This window comes from Mus musculus, chromosome 14 (genome assembly GCF_000001635.26).
Source record: "Mus musculus strain C57BL/6J chromosome 14, GRCm38.p6 C57BL/6J".
In the NCBI taxonomy this organism is placed as follows: domain Eukaryota; kingdom Metazoa; phylum Chordata; class Mammalia; order Rodentia; family Muridae; genus Mus; species Mus musculus.
In genome coordinates this window covers 56,727,699-56,747,919 of record NC_000080.6, presented here as the reverse complement: position 1 = coordinate 56,747,919, position 20,221 = coordinate 56,727,699, and the positions used below count along the sequence as shown (strand labels likewise).

The window sequence follows — 20,221 nt, the reverse complement described above, 5'->3', positions numbered from 1 at the left end:
ATACTTCATAAGTACCATATTCTCCAAGTTCTTAATGATAGTTAAGTGAGAGTTTCACTGTTCACCTGAAAGAATACCAGCTATAGTCTTTATTCTGAAAAATAGTCGGTGTTAGTTTTTTTCTATTGTCAAAAGCAATGATTCTTTCACAACTAAAACTTAATACATTTCTGAGGCTGAAAGTATTAAGTCTTTGGTGCTAGCTACTTATTTATTTATTTCAAATTCCCTTTCTCATTTTTTTGTATTTGGAAATGTTAGTTTTGTTTTTAACTAGAACTTATAAACATAGTGAAACCTTAACTGATAATAACAGGGAAAATGTTTATCCTATTATCAACTAAATATTTTTGGTTGGAAAATATCTGGCATTTAAATTTAGTTGAAGAAATGTTCATAATTATTCTATCAACAAATTAACTGCTGAAGAAATTTTAAGTCCTATTGAAATTTCTATTTATTTAATTTCTTTCTTTCTTTCTTTCCTTCTTTCTTTCTTCTTTCTTCTTTTTTTTTTTCTGAGACAGGGTTTCTTTGTTTTGCCCTGGTTATTCTGGAACTCACTCTGTAGACCAGACTGGCCTCGAACTCAGAAATCCGCCTGCTTCTGCCTCCCGAGTGCGGGGAGTAAAGGCGTGCGCCACCACTGCCGGGCTAGCTTTACTTTTCTGTTGTCTTTTCTTCCTTGATATTAAGTATTTAACAACTTATTTTAAACTACAGTTTCGATTTTGAACATAAATCTGTTGGAATTATCAATGTAAAGATACTGTTTAAAAGGAAGTGGAAGTTAACATTTTCAGGCTAATACTGCTTTTTAGTCTTTAATAATCATATGTAAGCCATATGTGATATATTTCTTACAGAATTTCCATTGAGAATTAAGAAATAATACCTATTATTTTTATTTATCTGAATATTTACAAAAAGATTTTCTCATAGTAAAATAGGTAAATATTAACTTCCTTGGTATTTTTCCTGACATGAGCTGTACATGTTTTATAATGAACATAGTTATTTGTAGTATTATTAATACTGTCATTGCAGTGGACTAGAAAGGAAAGATTTAGTAAAGTATTCCATTTCTAAACTTGTAAAGAATCTTTTTATTTATAAATATTAGTTTATCATACCATAAATGCAGTTGTAGAATGTTTTTGAAATAATGCCATTTTTTGCTTTGTGGAAATTAACATAGATATTAATATGCCTGTAGATATAATCATGAATGGCTGGTTTTAATTTTACTTTTCTACCATACAACGTAATGTTATATGTTCTGTGGCTGGGAAACATTTTAGTTTAAAATTGAGTTATGAACTCCTTAAATTTGCTAAGGTAAAATTGGCGCGTGTGAGTAGGGTGGTTGTGAATGGATGAGGTAGCCAGGTGTGGAGTTCAGAGGACAGCTTTTGGGAGTTGGCTTTTTCTTTTCATTATGGGTTCCAAGGATGGAACTTCAGGTCTCCTTGTTGAGACATGTTTCTGGCCCTGAAAGATTTTGTTTGTTTTGTTTTGTTTTTGTTTTCCAAGACAGGATTTCTCTAGTCATGGCTGTCCTGAACTTCATTTTGTAGACCAGGCTGCCTTCAAACTTATAGTGATCCTCCTGCCTCTGTCTCCCAAGTGCTGTAATCAAAGGCATGCACCACCTTTACTCTGTGGCTTTTTGACTTTCTTTTTTAATGATAAAAAAAAAATTAGGATGCATATCTCTGGTTGCGTGTATTGTGTGTGCTGGCTGGGATTTCCTGGAGCTGGAGTGAACTGAATTGATCTGAACCCTGCTCTTTTGGCAGAGCTGCAAGTGCTCTTAACTGCTAAGCCATCTCATCAGCCTCTAAATTCATAAAAAAATACAATTTTCCTTCAGAAAATTTTTAAGTTGATAAAATTTTATAACTATCTAGTGAACTTGGGGAATAAGAGATATTAGATATTTAAAATACTCAGGCTGAATTTATTGCCTTTTGTAAAGTATATAGTTTATTCTTTCACAAGATTATTTTACTAGAATAGGATTAGATAGTATATTTAAACATTTAGATAGTTTTCTTTTTTCTTTTTAAAGACTTATTTATGTCATTTATCTGAGAACACTGTAGCTGTCTTCAGACACACCAGAAGAGGACATCAGATCCCATTACAGATGGTTGTGAGCCACCATGTGGTTGTTGGGAATTGAACTCAGGACCTCTGCAAGAGCAGTCAGTGATTTTAACCACTGAGCCGTCTCTCCAGCGCAATTTAGATATTTTTCAAATTATTTAAAAAACTATGTTTTGCATGCTTAAAGCCGCATAATAAAAATCTGATTAGAATATTAAATTACAGCCTGTGACTACTGCCCTTTGTCATACTACCAAAATTTAAAGATAAACATGCTCCTTTCGTTTTTAAAAAAGGTTTTGAGGAGGCTTCTAAGTGGCTGAGTGTATCAAAGCACTTTATGCCAGGTTTCTGGGATCTACACCTTGGAAGGACACAAAAGACTTGCAGAAGTTGTCCTCTGACCTCCACACAGGCTGTATCATATGTACAGAAACACTCAGAAAGATTGTTGTCATGTCTGGGATGTGAAGAGAGATTCGGTGTTGACTGCAAGCAGGAGGACTTGAGATTAATACATGGCCAGGCTTGCTTAGTTTCAGCAGGAACAGTGGGCCAGAGAGGGTAGATGGTGGAGTCAGGCAAAGACTGGCCCATTTCCAATTGTCTGGCCAGGTAAGGGAGCACCAGGTTCCGTGAGAGGCCTTACCTCACAAGCTAAGTTAGAGAAGACAGGGAGGAAGACAAGCCCCTGTCACCTTGTGCACTTCACCTGGCATCCCATGACAGACACAAGCTATTGAAGGGTTGAACGTGATAGCATATACTTGTATTCCAAGTACTTTGGAGGTAGAGGCCTGAGGTGTGCTGCAAGTTCAAGACTCGCCTGTCTCAAAAAACAACAGAACCAAAAATAAAAGTAAATCGTTGTTAAAATGAAAGAAGCTAGGTTGGTGCAAGTTAACAGTGGCATTTGCTTCAAAGTCAGATGACTTTAGAGTCTCAGGACTATACAGTTAGTTTAGAACAGCTCTCAAGTCAAAGGAGCTGTTATCTTTTGACCTTCAAATGCATAAAATAGAAAAGCATAAGTGTTTAAATTACATAAACACATGCATAATGAATGAATGAACAAAAAAGAAAAAGTGGAAGAAAGATACTAAAGACTCATTCCAATTTACTTAAACATTTGAATTATGTTGAGTACATCGGTTGGAATATTTGTAATTTATTCTTAAAATAACACTTAGTTTGTAAGTCTATATAGCTACTATTTTCTGGAGAGCAGTCATATTTTGACTATACTTAATGAGCTTGATCATGAAATAACAATGTAATTAATACAGGGAAAATCAGAGGTTCTGCTTAGATTTTTTTATTTTTAATTTTTCCTATTTTTAAAAAAATATTTATTTATTTATTTATTTAATTTATTTTCGAGACAGGGTTTCCCTGTGTAGCCCTGACTGTCCTGGAACCAGTCTTTAGACCAGGCTGGCTTTGAACTCAGAAATCCATCTGCCTCTGCCTCCTAAGTGTTGGGATTAAAGGCATGCACCATCACTGCCTGGCCTTAAAATTTCTTTTAAAGAATTGTTTCATGTATATGAATGCTGTTTACATGTATACTTGCATGCAAAAACAGGGCATCAGATCCCATTATAGGTGGTTGTGAGCCACTGTATGGTTTCTGAGAATTGAATTCAGGACCTCTAGAAGAGCTGACAGTACTCTTACTGCTGAGCCATCTCTGAAGCCCTGTTTTTGTTTTTTGAGATAGGGTCTGACTATGTAGTCCAGGCTCACTTGGAACTCACAGAGATCCCCTGCATATGCCTCTGGAGTGCTGCAACTAAAGGAATGTATCACCGCGTCTGGTTGTTCAGAATTTTTTAGTAGATAAGAAACTTTAAGCACAAGTTCTTTAGCTTTATAATGCTTACTGTTATTGTAAGTAAACTAAACTTACTAGGTTGCTCAGTGTATCAAAGCACTTTGTAGCTAAAAGAAGTAGTAGAATAGTTTTTTGTTCATGGGCAAACATTGTGTTAATAGGCATAGTGTGAGGCAGTTTTCACATTCTTATACTTAGAAAATGTGCCTTTGGAAAAGTTATTAAGCAGTTTTAATTTTTTTTTCTTTTTTGAATTTTAAAATTAGAATATTTTTATGTGTTCTCTCTTTTTTTACTGTTCAGTTTAAAGGAAGAAGTCTAATGGCAAGTTGATCTTTCCCAAATAAGAGCCTAAGCAGGCTTCCTCAGTTAGTTTAATGTGCTCCTGCTAGCTTGTCCTCCCCTCACTGGGTGTACTTGAACAGCACCAAGGGCACAAATGGAGGCCATGGAGTGTACATTTTTTCTTTTTAAGGTTTATTTATTATTATATGTTAAGTATACTGTTAGCTGTCTTCAGATGCACCAGAAGAAGGCGTCAGATCTCATTACGGATGGTTGTGAGCCATCATGTGGTTACTGGGATGTGAACTCAGGACCTTCGGAAGAGCAGTCAGTGCTCTTACCCGCTGAGCCATCTCTCCAGCCCCTGGAGTGTACATTTTATTTCATCAGGAATATTGTAGCATAGGATGAGGAACAATAATGCTTAATCAATTTAGACATTTTTTGGTAGTTTTTAACATAATTATTTTTGATATACATGTTTTAGAATTTCAGGGATATAAATTAATTTTCATCAGTCTTAATTTATACTTTATTTCTTTTTAGAAAATGTCAAATTCTTTGATAATTGTTGTAATTATAAATTAAGTACGAGTTTTCAGTCTTGTAACATGTCTTAATTTCGCTACCTTAAGTATGTGTGTTTGTTTATACATTCAAAACTTTTTCTTATTTCATGTGTGTGTTTTGCCTGCATGTATGTATGTGTGCCATGTGAGTGCCTTGTGCCTGTGGGGATCAGAAAATGCATTGGATCCCCTGGAATTGGAGTTACAGAGTTGTGAGCTGCCACATGGGTGCAAGGGAATTGAACCTATGTCCTCTGAAAGAGCTGCCAGTGTTCTTAACCACTGAGCCATCTCTCCAGGACCCTGCCTACCAAGTGCTATGGGTAAAGGTGTCCACCTCAAGGGCCAGTGGAATTCTCTGTGCGGTTTTTCATAAATATATACATCATATACTTGAGAATAGTATATAATGTGTCAACTATTAATTCATGTTGTGTCCAGTTTTCAGTGGTCTTCTATTGGTGCACTCCTGTCAAGGCTGGAAACGTGGTTGGGGATGAAATGCACCTTCATTAATTTAACATTAGTAAAACTCTGAGTTCATCCCATACTGCACAAACCTGCCAGGATGGTATAGTCTTGTAATCCCAGCACTGGATAGGTGGATGCAGAAGGGTCAGAAGGTCAAGGCCTCAAACTTACAGGAGATCTCCCTGCCCCTTTGCCTCCTTATTGGTGGGAGTAAGAGTGTGCATCCCATTGTTCCCAGTAAATCCCTACATTTTATACCTAGAGAGAATTTTGTGTTTGTGTGATTAGAGTAGATTCTGGCATGTACACCTGGGCATAGTGTTCTGCTAAACCAGTAGGTAACAATTCGTGACATATTCATAAACTAATGAAATATACTTGAGATCCACCAATATCTTGTAATCAGTAGGTTTATATTGGAGACATATAGTTGGATTTTAAAATGTTGGACAACTTACTAACTGTTTTTGAAGCTTAAAATGCACTTAAATGTGTTGAAATTATCATGGTCGTAATACAAGACTTGGGCAAACATGGGAGAGAATTGGGGATTCATATATACAATTTAAATAGTACAGCTTTCTGTATGAGTATTGCCTGGTGGATTTGGATGTCAACCTTCAATTGGTTTCTCATACTATATGTATGCAGGAGATACAGTCTCAAGTAATGATATTGTTACTTTTTAGTGATTTATTTCATCTGGACCAGGGATCAGCAGACTAGAGAAGGCCTGCTCAATCTGCATGCCTTCTGTTTTGTATTTAAATTTGAAATACATTTGTTAGCTTTGTTTGTTTGCTTTGCCTTACAAAGGCTAAGGTGACCAGTTGTGAACAATATAAGATACTGTATCAAGAGTTTCTGACAAGCAAAGGCTAGAATATTTACTACTTGGCCCTGTTTGCTACTCCCTGATCTAGAATCAGTATGATAATTGGGGGATTTTTTAAAAAGGGAGGGGGAACTCAGATTATCCAAACTCAACAGTTGGTAAATTACAATGCAAATTAATTAATTTATATGTTTCCTTTCCAGTGTTTTTAGAAGGCCCACTGAGCAGATCTGCTCATATCGTAAGATCCAAGGTTCCTGAGGAATCCAAATTAGGTTCATGATAGTCTTGTAAAAGTCAGAGCAAGAGTCAAAGAAACAACTGCTAAAGTGATGCTGCCAAACATGAGTCCTTACGAGGTTTCAGATACTTTTCTTTCTGTCCATAGAGGCTTAAATGTATTCTGTCCAATGCTGCTTCCTCTTAGTCAGTAGCATCAACTTTGGTATGTTATTATTGATTTTGTGTCTTGTATGGGTATTGTTTCCCATTACCTCCATCATTTAATTATACTTGATTTGCTCTGGTGTGACATGTATAGGACTCAAAACAGGAGGTTTGGGAATGATAAAACTTGAGTAATGTAAGCTAGCAAAGAGAAATGACACCTATTGTTTCTTACTAACGAGGGGAGGGAGGCACACATTTATTTTCTGAAACTATGTATTTTTTAGACAAGCTCTAATTTTGTGCTTTCTACATGGCTTATTCAAGTTATCTTTCTTTCTAAGTTATCGAACAAATAATTTGATTGCAATAGAAGTTTTTTTTCCCCCCAGAGAAGTGGAAAAAGACAAACAAATGAACATTCCAAGGATGGATTTTATAAGTCATTTATTTACATGGTCTTTTCTTTCTGTGGAAATAATTGAGGGAATTATAATCAAGGCAGGGTTTGTTTTAGTTTGGTATGACTTGCAGGTCAGCTAGTTGATAGATGTTGGACATGTTGGTAAAACCAAATGACTGATACAGTGGTGTTGCGATGGTCACATTTAATGTTTTAGCTTCATCCATTTTGGGCTAGTGTACTTTCACTTAATTTTTTTTTTCCTCTATAAGCGAAGGACTTCTAAATATTAGGGAGGGCTTTTTTTTTCCCCCCAGAACTCCTTTTTTTGAGTACAGTAGAAAAGAACAAGGAGTCTGGGTAATTAATTCATTAGAATACCATCTGTAGCTTAGGGTATGTAATTGAAACAACTTAAACTTATAAGTAAACAAAAATACACTTGTTAAGCTGATAATTACTCATGTTATTGACACCATTCTTTAGGATTTTGATGATTAGATATATTTGAATTGAAAGTACTGGTAAGGGAATTGATGAGACACCTTAGCTATTAAGAGCACTTGCTTTTCTAGATGAGGGCTCAATACCCACACTGTATATATGGCAGGCTTACTGCCTGCTGTAATTGCTGCCTCAAAGGACATAGTGCCTTCTTCTGGCCTCCAAGGGCACTGCATGCATGTGGTGCACAGACATGCATGGAGGTAAAACATATCCATATGCATAGAAATACTAGACATTTTTATTTAGATAATTATTTAATTATACCGAATATTGGTTTTAATAATATTTAGTTGCAACATTACAAGGTTTTTTGTTGTTGTTTGTTTTTTGTTTTTGTTTTGTTTTGTTTTTCGAGTGTAGCCCTGGCTGTCCTGGAACTCACTCCCTAGACCAGGCTGGCCTCGAACTCAGAAATCCGCCTGCCTCCTGAGTGCTGAGATTAAAGGCGTGCGCCACCACTTCTAGCTACATTACAAGTTTTTATATAAATCAGAGCAAATTAATAGTGCTGTAAATTGTTTGTTTGTTGTTTGTTTGTTTGTTTTGAGAAAGTGCGAGAGTGCTCAAGCTCTCTGTGTAGTCCTGGCTATCCTGGACTATGTGTCTTCGTGTAGACCAGGTGGTCCTTTACTCAGAGACCTCTATGCCATTATGCCCACCTGTTAAATTAGTTTTAAAATGAAAGATAAAACATTTGTTAGTAGAATCACATACATAATTTAATAAGATTAAGAACAGGGGTTTCTTTGATTAATATGTAAAAGTTTTTTTTTTTCTGAATACATTTGATGGAAATTATGGGAATATCTTATTTATATGTTATTCACCTTATCAAGAGACAACTTGGTGTTTCAGGACTCTATAACCCAGATATATCCCTCCCTCCCCCTTCCTCCCTCCTTCTCCCTTTCTGGGAGATGGCGTGTTTAGACACCTGCAAATTATGTTCTAAGTTTTAAAATGCTTTTGTTTACTCTTATACTAAGTATTTAGAGGTCAGGATTTGTTTATATAGTTATTTAGAAGCTAACAGAATTAAATAGTTTTGTGTGTGTTCCCCACCCCACCTGCCATTGTAGGTCATAATGGTGCTCAAGCTTATAACCCTAGTACTCTCAAGAGGTAGGCAGGAGGATCACGCATCTGAGGCCATCATAGGTGCTACATAGGGAGATGTTGTACAATAAAAGAAAAATAGGTAAGTAGGTAGATAATCTGAAATCATAACTTTAAATGTACTTTATGATTTACTGTGCCTTGGTATATCGTCGTAGATTAAGCATTTGGTAGATTTTTGGAAAAACACTATGGCACTGAGGTAAAGCTACTGGACTGTTTTTATAGACTTCATGGTGGAATCACATAATGAATAAATAGTTCTTTTTTTAACTGTCAAATAATCAACTTTCTTATGTGCATGCTTGGTTGTCAGCAAACCTAACTTTTTAATGTGAGACTTCTACATACTTTATAGGAAGGCTAGTTTCCATTACAAGAAATTTTTTCCATTTAGGGAAAAAAAATCCTACCTTATTTCCTGTGTTCTGGGTGTTTTGGTACAGAGTGTTTATGCAGGGAAGGACCTCTAAGAGATAGACTAAAGTATTCTTAAGATTTAGGGAATAAAGTTTTCTACTGGGAAGTATTACTGAGAATTTATTTTTAGTGTTTTCTAAAATCTTAACAGGTAAAATTGGTGTATTATTCTGCTGTGTTATAGGTATACCATATTTGAAATGGTAAGTTTTAATTTTTGTTACAATGGTACTATCTTATTTTTAGCAGATATTTACCATTTTTTGAGTAAATGGAGAAGAGAATCAGTATTGGAGATTTGAAGTGGTTGGGCTAAACATGGCTTTGGAACTGTCATTAATATGTATAATGTAGTCAATACATATGGATTGTAAGTAGTTTGAATTAGTAACAGATTGTAAGAAGACATATTTAGATTGTTACTTCTGCTGTGTGACTTTAGTGCAGAGCCATTTTGCAGGAATTATTTTCCTTGGTGATTATATTTTTCAAGATGTTTATAGAATCGCCTATATCTAACATTTGGTAACTTTATTTATTCATTGAGATCATGGAGCTATTATCACCTAAATATTAAGAATTGCAAATTAAGCTAGATAAATAGGCATTTTAATTTTAACTGCTAGAGGTGTAAAACTTGGTTTGTAAACATACTCTAGTGGTAATGTTTTTAAATTAGATTGTTGATAATTATATTTGTGTTTTGAAAGACTTATTGAAAAATTTCAAACGAAATGTATTGCTTTTTTCCATATGTCTTCTGTATCTTAAATCTTTTAGTTGTAAATTCAACCATATTTGATGTAAGCTGACTTCTTTTGCTATATTAGTACATCTTCTGCATCGTCAACATTGATTTGTTAGTAGAAATAGCTTCTTTTACAACTTCATATAACTGAAGCTTTATTTAGTAGTTGAAATCTAAGCATATATTAAAGGTGTTACTTTGAGTGGCCTGTTATGAATAATGTCTTTGTTAGCACATCAGTGCTCCCGCAAAACTGTTGGTGTGATGTGAACAGCAAATGAGCAGATAAAGACCATCTTCTTTTTGATGTATTTGATGCTTCATAATATTGGATCCAGTGATGCGTTCTTCATTGCTTTCCTCTCTCCTAGGGACCACTTTCAGATTGTCGCCTGTATTGTATATGCTTGCTTTTTGGTTCATCTTTCATAAGTTGACCTGTCCAATCCTAAGAGTTGCGTAATGTTCATAATAAAATGTGCAGGGTGATACAGAGACAAGTAAAGGGATGTAGACCCCCTCCCATTGGTGTTAGAAAGCTTTGTTACTATCTGTCTGTCTGTCTGTCAGTAGTATCTGCTTGTAGCTGATGCCATTGTTCATTCCTTTAGTAGTTTGGTATTAAGAAAAAATACTAAACTAAATTTGAGGGCTAATTAAGTATTACTGATAGATTCTAGCAATTACACGTATCTTTTCAGTGATGTAACCCCAGTAGTCAGGCTGAAAAAGAAGGAGCAAGAGTTTTAGTTATAACCTACCTCAGGAAGCAAAGCAAAACAAGAATATTTTCAGAGAATTTCATATGGCATTTGAAGGTTATAGTTATTAATGTTCTCAGGTAAATGTATTAAAAATAAAATTCTTAACTCAGTATATGTGTCCAAATATTAGTTTATATACAGTGTATTCCCCTTTTGTTTACTATTACCTGTTACATTTTATGTGGTTTGTTCAATTCAGTCTCAGAAATACCATGAATTAAAAAGCAGCCATTGATTTTGCTGCATTTTAAAATCTGAAAAATGCACTGTTGTGGTAAAGCCCTTGTGTTTTTTTTTAAAAGATTTATTTATTGTTATTTATTGTTAAGTACCAGAAGAGGACATCAGGTCTCATTACGGGTGGTTGTGAGCCACCATGTGGTTGCTGGGATTTGAACTCAGGAACTTCGGAAGAGCAGTCAGTGCTCTTAACCGCTGAGCCATCTCTCCAGCCCAAAGCCTTTGTGGTTATCTATCTATCTATCTATCTATCTATCTATCTATCTATCTATCTAGATATTTATTTAATGTGTATGGGTGCACTGTAGCTGTACAGATGGTTGTGAGCCTTCATGTGGTTTTTGGGAATTGAATTTTTAGGACCTCTGCTCACTCCGATCAGCCCCACTTGCTCTGGTCCACTTCGCTCTCTCAGGTACACTGTAGCTGTCTTCAGACACACCAGAAGAGGATGTCAGATCTCATTACGGATGGTTGTGAGCCACCATGTGGTTGCTGGGATTTGAACTCAGGACCTTTGGAAGAGCAGTCAGTGCTCTTACCCACTGAGCCATCTCACCAGTCCCAAGCCTTTGTGTTTTAAGTAATCTCTCTATTCGTTGTTACTTTGATTTCTGATTGGGCAAAGATGAACTATTTTGATTTTTTTTTTAAATGACTAATTTAAAGCATAAATTTAGTTATTGTTAAAATGGAAACATGAGACATTTATCTTTTTTAAATTTACATTTCTTTTTTTTAATATATATTTTTTATTATTACGTATTTTCCTCAATTACATTTAGACTGCTATCCCAAAAGTCCCCCATACCCTGCCCCCACTTCCCTACTCACCCATTCCCATTTTTTGGCCCTGGCATTCCCCTGTACTGGGGCATATAAAGTTTGAGTGTCCAATGGGCCTCTCTTTCCAGTGATGGCCGACTAGGCGATGACATTTATCTTTTAAGAATTTTTTTGAAGGCTTGTTATCCTATCCACCCTGTTCTTCCCTTTGTGATGTTTCCTCCTTGTTTTCTTCCCTGTTTTATTTAGTACATTCTTTTTTTTTTTTTTTTTTTTTTGGTTAAAGATTTATTTATTTATTTATTTTATTTATTATATGTAAGTACGCTGTAGCTGTCTTCAGACACTCCAGAAGAGGGCGTCAGATCTTGTTACAGATGGTTGTGAGCCACCATGTGGTTGCTGGGATTTGAACTCTGGACCTTCCGAAGAGCAGTCGGGTGCTCTTACCCACTGAGCCATCTCACCAGCCCCTATTTAGTACATTCTTAAAAGTAGTCTTAAATTTCTAGCAAAGCTGATAGGAAGGTATGACGATTTCCATCATGCTTTATCTCCTGTATCCTCCTATCTCTTCCAGCATGGCATATTTGATAGCACTTTGAACCTGTATTGGCACATCATTATCCATTACAGGCAATAGTTTAGGGTTCACTCCATGTGTTAGAATTAAGAGAGTTGTGATTTTTACCATTCAGGTATTGGCCAGAGTGTTTTTCCAAACACAGCTCTCCTCTGTCTTAATCCTTTTCTCCGCTGCTTTAGTTTTCCTTCCTTACCCTTACAGTCTGTTCTTTCTAGTTGTGCCCATGTTTTATTGTCGTTCCCCCAGCACGCACGCCCCTGCTCCCCTACCCACCCACTCCCACTTCTTGGTCCTGGCGTTCCCCTGTACTGGAGCATATAATGTTTGCAAGACCAAGGGGCCTCTCTTCCCAATGATGGCTGACTGTGCCATCTTCTGCTACATATGCAGCTAGAGACAGGAGCTATGGGGTACTGGTTAGTTCATATTGTTGTTCTACCTATAGGGTTGCAGACCCCTTCAGCTCCTTGGGTACTTTCCCTAGCTCCTCCATTGGGGGCCCTGTGTTCACTTTTCTTATTTCTATTTTGTTAACATATTACATGGTGATATATTAACATTTTTGTTGGTTATTAATGTTTTTCATGGAAATTTGGTCATTTATCTAATTTTAGTACCCTCTTACATTCCTTTTCTTTTTTCTTTTTTTTTTTTTTGGTTTTTCAAGACAGGGTTTTTCTGTGTACCCCTGGTTATCCTGGAACTCACTTTGTAGACCAGGCTGGCCTTGAACTCAGAAATCCACCTGCCTCTGCCTCCCAAGTTCTGGGCTTAAAGGCGTGCGCCACCACGCCCGGCTCACATTTTCTTACTAAAGAATAGGAGAAAAGAAAAATGTAATGAAATGCTGACTAGAGTGATGACTCAGGGGTTAAGAGCATTGTCTGCTCTTCCAGGGGTCCTGAGTTCAATTCCCAGCCACCACATGGTGGCTCATAGCCATCTATAATGAGAACTGGAACCCTCTTCAGGCCTGCAGACATAATGCAGGCAAAACACTGTATACATAATAAATAAATCTTTAAAAAAAGAAATGTAAGGTATGGTTCATAGATTTATAAATTTAGGTTTAGAAATACTTATTGATAAGATTGAATCTATTTTTTAAAGTTTATTTTATGTATATGAGTATATTGTAACTGTCTTCAGACACACCAGAAGAGGGCATACTTGGTGTGAGGAAGAATCATTTTCTTCAAGTCCTTTGTTTTTTATATAAACACACGTTCTATACACACAAAATAATTGTAAGAAACATAATCACATTATGTGGAATCACATATTTGTTCTGAATGTTAAAGGATATATAGTATCAGATGCCAGTAGTGGCATGTTTAACGTGCTTTGGGAATAGATTCATGTAGACTGGTGTAGCCTTTTTTTTTTCTTCCTTTATAATTTTATTGAGGAGGAATGTTTAGAACTTGAAAGATTTCTCTAGGGTCTAGAGAGATGGTTCAGCATTTAAGAGTGTGAAATGCTCTTCCAGAATATCTGAGTTTGGTTCCTCGTGCCCACGTCACTGGCTCAGAACTACCTGTACCTCCAGCTCTAGGAGATCTGATGCTTCTGGCTTACTCACACACCCAGACGCTCTAGTGATGTGCACATGATAAAACAATTAAACAGGAGCTTGAAAGATGGCAGAACAATTAAGAGCATTGTCTGCTCTTGGAGGAGACCAGCACCCACATGGGGGTTCACAATGGTCTTTAACTTGAGTTTCAGGTGACCTCATGTCCTCTTCTGACCTGTGGGTACCAGGCAAGCATGTGGTGCATATATATATATATGTATATATATACATACATACATATATATATATATATGTATATATATATATATACACATATATATACATATATATATATATACACATATACATATATATATACATATATATACACACACATATATATATACACACACACATACATATATATATATACATATATATACAAATATATATATACACACACATACATACATACACACACACACACACAAATATACAAGAAGGCAAAATACCTATATACATAAACTGATAATAGAGAAATATTCCCAAAAGAAATGTTTTCAGTGAGATTAGCAGCATATGCCTCTATTCCATCACTTGAGAATTAAATTGGAATTCAAGGCCAGCCTCAGCTGCTTTAGTAAGATACAGTCCAACTCTTATATATGAGATCTTTCCAAAGAGAGCAAAAAGACATACAACAATAGCAATAGGATGCCACTCTTTATGGAATCTAAATTCCTTTATTAAAATTTACTGAAGACCCAAAAGAACTTTTAAATGTTATCACTATTTGCCATTTTGCAAATTACAGCCAATTAAAAATGTAAGGGTTGTTTGTAGAAATGATGCTTCAGTGGCTAAGTGTGCTTACTCTTCCTCCAGAGGACCCAAGCTTGATCCCTAACATCTTTACTAGGTTGGTGGCCCACAGCCATCTGTAACATCCTCTATTGGCTTCTGTGGACATGCATAAACGTGCCGCGCGTGAGCCGCGTACACACACACAAACACACAAAATTAAAACTACAATTTTAAAAATGTCTGTCTCATTTTATGTTTCAGAGTCTTAATGTTTAACTTTGTGAAGTTGGGAAACTGTTTAAGTTTGTAAATTTGTTTAATATTTTTCTGTAATAAATAGTTATCTTCCCACATTTGATTTTGTATTTCAAGAGATGCAAAAATATTCCTGAAGCCAAACATGGTAGTATACGTGTTTATTCCCAGTACTTGGGAGGCTGAGAGAGGCAGGTCCCCGAGTTTGGGTTCAGCTTGATCACCCATCAAGTTCTCAGCCAGGCAGGGTTACACAGTGAGAGTCTATATTACTTGCCCATAAAAATGTCTTTAAAAAAACTCTTATATAGTTTTTTAAGCTTTTACCTTTCTTACTTTCATCTCTAGCCCTCCTTCTCTCTCTCCCTTTCCCCCTCTCTCCACGTGGCCATGGCTGCCCTCTCTCTTTCTGTCTTCTTTCCTTCCCCCTGCCTTTCTACAATAAAACTCCACAACCACACACACACACACAATTTTCTTATATAAATAATATTTGACTGGTAGTGTCTTAGAAATGCTTTTGCACTAAAATGTATTGGTCTGCCTTCAACTTGGAATGGAACTTTTTAACATGGAAAAAAATTTAAGGTTCATGTAAATTATTAGAAAATTATTGCTTTTTAAAAGCAAATCATCTAATTGTCTCTTTTACTCAAAAACTATATTTCTCAGTGGCAGGTAGGCAGTTAGATACTAACATCCTAGGTAAAAATGTTACTGTGTGTTGAAAATGGTTTGTTTACTATGTAGCCCAATCAGACAGGAACTGGTTTTGAAATAACCATCCTCTTTTATATTGTAGCAGAAACACTGTTTGTGTCCTGTTTGACTGTTCAGGGTACTAATAACATCTATATTGGTGTTGATAAAAGTTTATAAAATTAGTCTATTCTTGGTGCTTCATTCAAATATTCATAATCATTTTATATTATATATATATACATATATATATGTCACAAATGTGGTAGTTACTATTATTATATAGTGGTGTCAGTTTCCCTGGTTTGTGTTAAAACATCAGAATTTTCTTATTACCATTGTTTTTGCCACATTGGAATTTCATGAATGTTGACATTATGCAAATGTGTGGTAAGGTCTCAATATTAAAATTTAGTTTTAGCACTTTTAGTGTTAAAGAGAATTTTTGTTACTTTTGTTATTTTCTGAAAGAGCTGTAGATATTCCAAGTAAGACTTTATAAACTGCTAGCCTGCACTGTGCTTCTAGGCTTAGTTTTGGAAAACAGTTCTACTTTGCTTCTTCTTTTGTCATCTGTTCATTCATAATTCTTTATCGAGCTATACATTCTTTATAAGTTAACTTCAGTTTTTTTTTTCAATGTTGGCATTGTTGAAGATTGGAGGTATCTTGTAATGGTGGGATTTTATGAGTTTTATTAGAATTTTTGTAAGACAACTTGGTCATTTTCACTTTGTATTGCCTTGAACAAATTGTTTACTACCTCTGTATCTGTTTTATCTTCTGCTTCAGGGGAATAGCTATAGAAATGGACTGAGGAGATGGCCCAGTTGGTAAAGTGCCTACCATCCAAGCACAGGGCTACAGAACCCATGAATATAACCCAGGTGTTGTAGCCAGGCATGGTTGTATGAGCCTCTAATTCTAATCTTGGTGGCTGTGTGCTGGGTGGGCATTGGAGCCCCATTCTGAAACTTCTTGTCCTTCTAGTTGATGAGCTTGAAGTTCAATGAAAGATTCTGCTTCAAAATAAAAAGCTGGTCTTGGCATGGTGGTGAGTGCTTTTAATTACACGCACTCAGGAAGAGGTGGTCTGATACCTATGAGTCTGAGGCCAGCCAAGGTTACATAGAAAGTTCCAGGCCAGCCAAGGTCTCAAAAGCATGGTGTTGCACTGTGGTAATCCTGGTACTCAGGAAGCAGAAGCAGGAGGATTTATGTGAGTACATAACAAGTTCTAGGATAGTCAGGTCTAAACAGTGAAATTCTACCCCTATTCCTGGGGTAGAATAAAAACTGGAAAAGGATTGAGGAAGTAAGCCCAGCATTGACCTTGGTTCACCATGTGCCAGAACTTTGCCCATAAAACACAGAGGTCGTCTGCCTAACAGGGTTAAGTTTCTATTTTAAAATTTGAGTTTTTGTTGTAGTTTTATTTTATTGGAAGGAAATCTTGAATCCTGTGTGTTATTGTGCATGCACATGAGTCTGCATGAATTAATTTGTATCACACAAGTCCAGGTACCTACAGGAACCAGAAGAGGTTTCTAGTTTCCCTAGCTGTGAGCTACCCAGTTGTGAGCTACCCAGTTGTGTGCTCAGAAATGAAACCCCGATCTTTTTGCAAGAGCAGTAAGTGCTCTTTAAGTGCTGTGACCCATCTCTCTAGCTGATATTAAACAGTTATTTTTCGTTTTAGGTTTCTTCTTCTTTTTTTTAATATAGGTGTCTTTGTGAGTATATGCTATGTATGTGCAGGTAGGTATCTTGGAGGCTTGGGTCCATCAGATCCTTTTTTTAAAAAGGGGATTTATTTTTATTTGTATGAGTACCCTGTAGCTGTCTTCAGACACACACACCAGAAGAATGCTTCAGACCTCATTACAGATGGTTGTGAACCACCATGTGATTGCTGGGAATTGAACTCAGGTCCTCTGGAAGAGCAGTCAGTTAACTGCTGAGCCATCTCTCCAGCCCATCGGGTTCCTTGGTACTGGAATTAGAGTTGGCAATAAGGTGTTGGGTGCTGGGAACTGAACTTAGGTCTCTGGAAGAGCAGCAATTGCTTTTAACTATGATCCATTTTTTTCTGTTTCCTATTAAAAGTCTGTTGAGATGTTGGTTACAGTTTTTTTCTGTTTGTGTGTTTTCAACCTACACTAGAATAATTTTGTAAAGTAAATAATTATGGTCAAGAAAATGTTATCTTTTTTTCTATTTTAAAACATATTAAAGGCTCAGCTCTTGTCTATCCGCTTGAAGCTCTGAGTTTTATCTCCAACATCATTAAGAGAACTTAATGGCACATGGTTGCGAATTCTTTAAGTTGTAGATAGATGGTATTCTGGAGTCTCTTCGAGGTTATAAAATGACCATGCTAAAAGCTTTGCTTCCTTTGCATTTTAGTAGAAGTATCTGGAAAGTAACAGCCTGAAGACCCAAGGAAATTTAATAATTAACATGTTTAAAGTGTTTGCTATATGATGCTTGGTTGGTTATCATTTTGATCTTATGATCTTCCTTTTTTCGTTTTGAGAACAGGATCTCATATAGCCCTACCTGACTTGCCTGCACCTCACAGAAATACCTGTTTCCCTCTGCCTCCTGGGTGTACTGGGATGAAAGACATGCTCTACCATGGCCAGCTTTAGACTTAACCTTTTCATATGTTAATGATAGTATCTATTAATAAGCAAATTTTATGAGAAGGCAAAAAACATCCTTCTAGGAAAGTTGAAAAATAGCTTTTATGGAGGTATTGTGTTTGTATCTTCTAAATAATGCAACGAAACATTTCTTTTGTTTGGATTATAACTTTGTTCATTATACATTGCTTTTGTTAATGTTCTATTAAAATATATATTTCGTTAGACTAAGTGGGCAAGGCTTTGCCCCCCTCATGCCTATGCCTGGGGATCTGGCCATGGACTTTGTGCTTGGTAGAGCTGCTCTACCATTAAATCTCTCTGCAGATGTCTTTGAAAGAAGTCGCTTATTAATGCCATTTATTCTTCCATTGTAGCATTTTATGGCCTTGGTTTTGTATGGTGTTCAGTGTTATATTATTTCGTTTACTAAAATTTGCTTTTATCAAAAATAATTGTGTTTCATTCAGCCATGGATTGACTTGAAACATTCATTGATACTTTTGTATCTGATTGCTTTTCGTGATTTGGACACTTAGTACATTGGTTCAGGTAGTGTTGCGATTTCATTGTTATTGAGTGATTTCACACAGATTTCATTGGTTTACTTTTGAAGTAAGTCATAGTAAACAATTCTATGAAGTAGCTGCTGTAATGAAATTTCAAAAGTTCTTAATTTATATGACCTGCCTCTTGCGTTATAGTTAACTTCTACAATGTATCGTTTCAGAACTTGGTAAATGTAAAAGAATTTATTTATGTTTTAAGTAAAACAACTGCTTATTTAAAGGGAAGCGATATTGCATAAAAATTTTATAACTCCCTGTGTCTACTGAAAGAGTTAGGGTGTATCTGTAGACCACAGGTGGAATTATACCTGGTTAGTTAAATAAAAATGCAAGACTCCTTTGTTTGTTTTATATAATGAAAACCACCTGTAACTTTTAAGACTTTACTTTAAGTTAAATATAATTGACGTTAATTATTAATGCTCGGTTTTTCTCTGATATAAGGTCTAGGCAAGTTTCTCTGCAGTAGCAGCCTTACCGAGTAATGGAACATTACTCGAATGGTTCATGTGGTATCTAGTCTTCCAGTGTAAATGGGTATTCTAAGACTTAATGGGTATTAGCTTTGGATTCTTGAAGGCTTGGTGGTGCTTGTTGTTGTTTTTGTTTTGAATTTTGTTTTTACTTTTTGTTTCCTCTCTTCTAGTAGTCTTGTTAAATAAATATTGTTGGAAATTTTCAGAATTTTTAATGGACAGTGATATCCCAACTCACTCTTTTCTGTTTGATTTTAGATGGGAAATGTCAAATCATAAGATCGATAGGTTGACTCTGACAACTATGTTTACTTACAGAGAGAACAGGAAATGAGAATGGGTGATATGGGTCCCCGTGGAGCAATAAACATGGGAGGTAGGGATTTGAAGCAAAAGACTTATAAAACTTACTTGTAATTCTTTTGGGGACTGTATGCTGGTTTTGGTATCTATATGCTGAGAAACTAAGTCATGCAAACAGTTATGAAGTTGATATCTTTTTTAAAAATGGAATAAAAGTGTATCATAGGAAAAATATTTTACAGCTCAAATATGGTTTGATATCATCAGTGAAAGAAGCCTCTTAGCTAGGTTTTTCTATATGGTGAGACAAGTTTAATCATAGTGAGATATAAATACATTGCTGTCATATTGCAAAAATCAAGTTTCATTTTACCTTGGATGCTGATAGTTCTTGAGTTATTTTCAAATGATTTTAGAATTTCTATTTTAAATTTGTTTTTTGGTTGTTTTCCTTTGAGGTCTAGGCTTTTTATATAGTACAGAATATTTTAAATGTTTTCTTTGTTTACAGTATTTAGTATGAAAGTATTTTTCAAGAGTCTTCAGTGGCTTGTTGAGGAAATGAGATGTTAAGAAGGTAGTTATATTAAAATTTTCACTATTGTATAGTGAAATAGTGTTGTGAACCAACGAGAAAATATGTGGCATATGATGGTTCTTATTAGAAACATTAAAATTTGAACTGGCATACTTTAATCATTTCCCAATAATGATATATGTTTCATTTTTATATTAAATTGTCCCACCGAAACTTCTCATGAAATTAAAGTCTGTATAATTCAGATGTACATGCTGTTTGAATAATTACACTATTAGAATAGACAATATATACCGAACTCATATGTTCTTAAAATATGTAGAGTATTAGATAAAACTTAAACAAGGAATGTGTTC

General features: G+C 35.6%; 1 protein-coding gene across 2 annotated transcripts in view; it reads left to right on the top strand.

Annotated features, from left to right (window-relative positions):
- The window catches only part of Pspc1 (paraspeckle protein 1), a 55,878-nt gene that overhangs the window by 30,399 nt on the left and 5,258 nt on the right, over positions 1-20,221 (top strand). For both annotated transcript variants that reach the window (NM_001360420.1, NM_025682.4), the window contains one exon: positions 19,343-19,400. In NM_001360420.1, the coding sequence (NP_001347349.1) occupies positions 19,343-19,400 (58 nt within the window). The remainder of the gene's footprint in view (positions 1-19,342; positions 19,401-20,221) is intronic.